A 5,421-nucleotide genomic window follows, 5' to 3' on the forward strand; every position below is an offset into this window, starting at 1 on the left:
ATCGCCTTAGCCGGTGCTTCCAGCTTTTTTCAGCTCTTTTCAAACGTGTAGGTGGCTCTAATAGGATGAATTTATAATCTATAAGGAAGAAAACAAACGAATTGAATTACTGAGAAAAAAAATCTTCTGGCTACACGTGACGCTTAAATAATGACATCCAAACAATTCTCACTGTGAGATGGCAAACACACCCGCTTTACACTTCTCCTTCCCCTTTCGGTCAAAAGCGGACTCGACCCGAAAATTTCAAAAAACCTAATAAAAATGTTTGGATCGTATCTGACCGCTAAAGGTCCCAGGTCTGGCCGTGTGTGTGCTGGACAAAATCTTTATCAGCGACACCGAATCTGTCGCGCGCGAAACCGCTCCTCTATGCTGCGCTTAGCGATGCGATGGGATGTTTTTCCTCACCCCGTGAACAAGAAAACGTAATTTATGGTCCTCGCGGTTGTAGAACCATTTGTCATACGATTATTAAATATTGCCAACATTCTTTGACTTGGTTTAACGATCATTTGGAGGGAGGTTTTTTTTTATTTCCTTCCCCGTTCAAATGTTTGCCTTTTTCACATGTAGCCTGCGAAAATTGTAGATTGGAAGGTGAAAATAAGATTGTGCGAACATTAGGGACGAGTGTGAGTGGATTTAAATTGACAGTTTTATTTACCCTTACCGGCCTGCCTGCGCGGTTTGAAATATGCAAAATTCGCACATGCCGAAATTAACTACTCCCCGTGGGTTTGGATGTAGCTCGTTGCTTTTGCACCGAATATTCCGATATGTTAATTCGACAACAATTTCAAAACATACCATTTTTCATGCTCACTTTTGGTGATTTTGTGGTTCGTTATTGTACCTTTTCCTTTTTTTCCCAGCACACCGTGTGCTGTGCGATCATTAAGATAACATTAATCATCAACATATACTCCACCATGTCGCTGCACTCGGGCGCGCGCAAATTTATCAAAGCAAGAGCGCACCCTTCGATGGGACACGTGGTTGCAATTTGTGTCTCATTGCGCTTAGTGCGGCTGGCGAGCTCGAAAGAAATGCCCACACCACGGTTTTACGATCCATTGTCCTCGCTTTGCGGGAATGATTCGCTACCGGCAGAATTATCGAGCGGTGATGACCACACATCAAACAGCTTCATAACTTGCTGTTTTGTTCTGTTGCTACTGTTGCCATATTTCTGACGATGACTCCGATACATCCTAGACCGCTTTGTCGGTCGGCTTCTGTTTGACCATTGCGTGCACCACCAGGCACCGCCCCGACTGTTTGGCGTGTGCTGTAAATTGCACTCTAAATCGTAGTAATTGTTAACGGCGTCACCGTTTGTACTAGCGGCCACACGGAAGATGGATCCCTACCCACCGAGCGGATTACGGTAGTGATGGGAAAGTTCCATTTTTTCGGAACGGAACTTGAGGAACGGAACGAAACTAATAGGTTCGTGGATCATACTTTCAAGATAAATTTAAATAATCCTGTGTGATATGATTTTTACATATTCGTTACTATTATTAAACATATTAGTATCATTAATTTACAGTTTTTGGTTTATAAACAGTGTTGAATGTAAATTTGTTACTATGAATCCTTCGCAAACTATCAAGATTTTTTTATCATAACTCAGAAAACATCATTAAACAGAGGAATAAATTTAAACAAACAAACTGAAGAAGTAAAGAAATGAATGTTATGTCAAGATCGAGTGATCTTCTTAAAAATGTTAAACAATAAAACGTGTATTAAAGAATGTAATATTCTAACCGATCGCAACTACAATCATTAACGTACCGTAGTTATGTCTTTGTTAAAGAACGAAATTTGTTAACGTTTCTTAATTCTTTCCATCGTTCAGTCAATGTCTACTCAGTTTTATATAAATTTCGTTCCGTACAGAATCCAATCCTCTAGGTCTGCACAACAATATCGTGGCATATGGACAACTGTAACTCATGATAATAGAATACAACATTATTGGTTAAAAAAGGGTTCATAATTTTGCAGAAGAACATTGATCACACGTGAGCATATTCTTGTTGCTATGTGTGTTGCTTAGATTCCACTACAGCTTTGAGCAAGCGTAACAGAAGTCAACGTTAACGTTATAATTTTCGCAAGACGAATAAAACATGTAGGTGCAATAAGGCCTACTTGATTAATTGTTATGCACCTAGGTTCGAACGTTCCACAAAAGGATTAGGTTCGGAACGAACTTCACATCACTAGCTTACGGTCGTTCCTTGTTTTAATGGGTGTTTTAGGAGGGTGGTGTGTGTTTTATTGCGCTTGGTGGGTGTCATTTTTATGGTCACTAGACATTGCGTGTTAGTTTTTCATCTTCCCCCCGGGGGATGAATTTTAAACTCCTTGGTCCCGGTCAAGCAGGCTTTAAACGTGGAAATTTTCAACCGGTAGCGGATTTTTTTTCCTCATCGCATGACGTGAAGGTATTTTGCGCACGAAATCATTCACTATTCATTGCATAAATGATTGAATGATCGCCGGGTACTACTACAGTGTGTCGCTTATACATATGGGATAATAAAGAAATAGTTAGGTGCTGAAAAGATGGGAAATTGTTCTGCTAAAAGTCACGCAAAAGAGATAACACAAATAATCCTTGTGTTTGCTTGTGGAACTCATCTGAAGTGTGCTTCATTTAACGAGACATAAAATATACACCAATTTTGACCGATTTAATAGTCCTCTAGTCTGTCTCGTGTTAAAAGGACATTTAATTTGAAATCTCTGATAAAATCACTTTCATTTGCACATGCACAAACACATCGTTCCACTGCGCTGAGCATATTTAGGCCATGGTCATACAGGACCACCAGTCAGTGTCGATGTTCCGTTGCCCAGTTAAAGTTAGTCGATTTACGCGGCGTGTCTTTCGATGAAAGTTCCCCGGTGGACAATTGTGAAGAACCTAGCGCGAGAGTACTTAGCGTCCAGCTCGTGTCATGGCATGTCCTACACAGTACACCCGAAAGTGTCCGTCACGGAGCGGTAAGTTGCGTGTGTTTCGAGTACAATGTCATGTCAGAACACTTTCGAAATGGTTGACAAAGGTACAAAAATTCCACGTCTATCTCTATCTGTACCAATTCAAGTTGAAAAGAGTTTAGAATACAACCGTTTCGTCCAAAGCTTTCTGTTATGAACATCTCCGACAAGATGTTGAGGTCTACCACTCCCAGACGCATTTCTGATAATCAGGAATTGAAAACAGTCAGTCGCGAATTCGAAGGAAACAGTCCAAATTCAATGAAATTTGATTTAGCGATTCGAATGGTAGTCAGATTAAAGATTATTCCACCTCAACTTAAAATAAATGCAGAAAAGGCTCCATTTCAACTGTTTTTTATTGGGTACTAGAGATATTGAGGTCAATCGTTACCATGTCTGACTGAGCAAGGACAGTCCTCTTCGGAGGAACTCCTTCAACTTAAAAAGAGTTCCGAAATTGCTCAAAGTTTATCATTTCGTCTGAAATCCTCTATGCTCACTCGAGGAACCGAAACCTGAGATAGATTTAGGATAGATAGATTCTTTGTAGACGCCTTCCTAGACAAAGGCGATTAATGACTCTGGTTTTAAAATTCCCTCCAACTTCTACGGATAGCTTATGCTGGGCAGTTGTGGTTGTGGTCTCGCTGAGCTCCTGCATAGCAGCCATCGTGATCGGGCACCAGAAGTGGGTCGAAAAACCAATGATCGTAAGCTTCTCCACAAAGCCGATCCCCGTGTGGAAGCTGCCCTTCCCGGCCATCACCATCTGTCCGCAGACGAGAATCGCCGTGGAGAAGTTCAACATCACCGAGGTGTACCTGAGGGCCCGTGCCAATGAGACACTCACGCCAACCGAGTGGCGCAAGTTGCGTGTGCTGACGCACGTCTGTTCCTCGGTGATGCGGTCCAAGAACGATTTCTACGGTACGGGCGGAACGAGAGCGAGCGGTGATCCATCCGCGCCGGACAATGAGCAGGTGGTAGAACAGTTGGTAAATATGTCCATACCGTTCGACGAGACGTTTATGACGTGCATGTGGAGCTTTAACTTTCGCCCGTGCGAGGCACTGTGGTCACGGAAGGTGACGGAGAATGGGGTCTGCTATAGCTTCAACATGCTGTCGAGTGCGGAACTGTACACCGAAGATCAAGCGTTCCGTGAGCGGGAAGTGTATCCGGAGGAGAAGCAACACAAACGGTTCCAAACGTTGCACGCAGCGAAGATGCGTAGTACGGGCTGGACGATGGAAAATGGCTATACGGTGGGTGAGAGCTTGCTGGCCTATCCGCGACGAACGGCTAGCGGTGGTTTTAAGGGTGGTGCAATTGTATTGATGAAGACTCATCAGAAAAATCGCGAGTACATCTGTTCGGTGCGTGTGATACGTTACGCGTTACGCGTTACGGTTTGGAGAAGGCTTTGGCTTAATAAGTGCAGGACATTCCCTACTCTTCCAGGGTGCTTTACAGGGCTACAAAATTACAATCCACCCACCGGATGAATTCCCGAGGCTGAGTGAACATCACATCCGTGTACCACCGATGCACGCCGTGTCGGTTATTGTGAGGCCCCGTCTGCTCACCACCCAAACGAATCTTCATCGATATCCTTACACAAAGTAAGGAAGGGCTAGTGGAGCAGTTGAACAGCAAAACTAATCACTCGATCCTCTTTGCAGGCGTCAATGCTTTTTCGCGGACGAACGGAAGTTGCGCTTCTTCCGGGTGTACAACGAACAGAACTGTGAGTTCGAGTGTCTCACCAACTACACGCTGGCAACGTGCGGTTGCGTGACGTTCGCCATGCCGCGGGAAAACACTACGCGGGTGTGTGGTATCCACGAGAAGCGTTGCTATAAAATGGCTGTGACGCGGCTGATGGAGTTGGATGAGATGACCGTGTACACCGGGCAGGATACGTGTGATTGTTTGCCCGCCTGTACCACGATCAAGTACGATGTGGAGCTTTCGAACGATTGGCTAAACATGGACGCCATGCTGGATTCCATGTTTAAGCGGGAACGTAAAATGGAAGGGTATGGCTACTAGATTGAAGAAGAGCTACACCCTTCTCGGGCAGTAATATCTCTTCTTTATTGCAGGATGCAACCGATGCTGCTGTATGTTTACTTCAAGGACAACAAATTCCAGTACATTGAGCGGGTGGAGTATATGAACTTCAATGGAGAGTTGGCCAACTTCGGTGGCATTCTGGCGCTCCTGTCCGGCATGAGCCTTACGAGTCTGGCGGAAATATTGTACTACCTCTTCGTTCGACCGCTTGGGCTGTGGATTAAACTGCAGTACGCTAGGGGCAGAGTGAACCCATCGGTCCGGGAGGTGCAGCTGCGTACCGGGACCAATTCTGTGCATTTTGTGCGTCCTTGGATCCCGTAA

The 5,421-nt window shown here is 44.4% G+C and overlaps 1 protein-coding gene across 1 annotated transcript; it reads left to right on the top strand.

Annotated features, from left to right (window-relative positions):
• Positions 1 to 2,908: 2,908 nt before the first annotated feature.
• On the top strand, positions 2,909 to 5,421 carry LOC128298778 (pickpocket protein 28-like). The gene is made up of 5 exons (XM_053034559.1): positions 2,909 to 3,021; positions 3,638 to 4,397; positions 4,483 to 4,643; positions 4,704 to 5,060; positions 5,127 to 5,421. The coding sequence occupies exons 1-5, from the start codon at positions 2,909 to 2,911 to the stop codon at positions 5,419 to 5,421; spliced, it is 1,686 nt and encodes a 561-aa protein (XP_052890519.1).

Source organism: Anopheles moucheti, chromosome 2, assembly GCF_943734755.1.
Source record: "Anopheles moucheti chromosome 2, idAnoMoucSN_F20_07, whole genome shotgun sequence".
Lineage (NCBI taxonomy): Eukaryota > Metazoa > Arthropoda > Insecta > Diptera > Culicidae > Anopheles > Anopheles moucheti.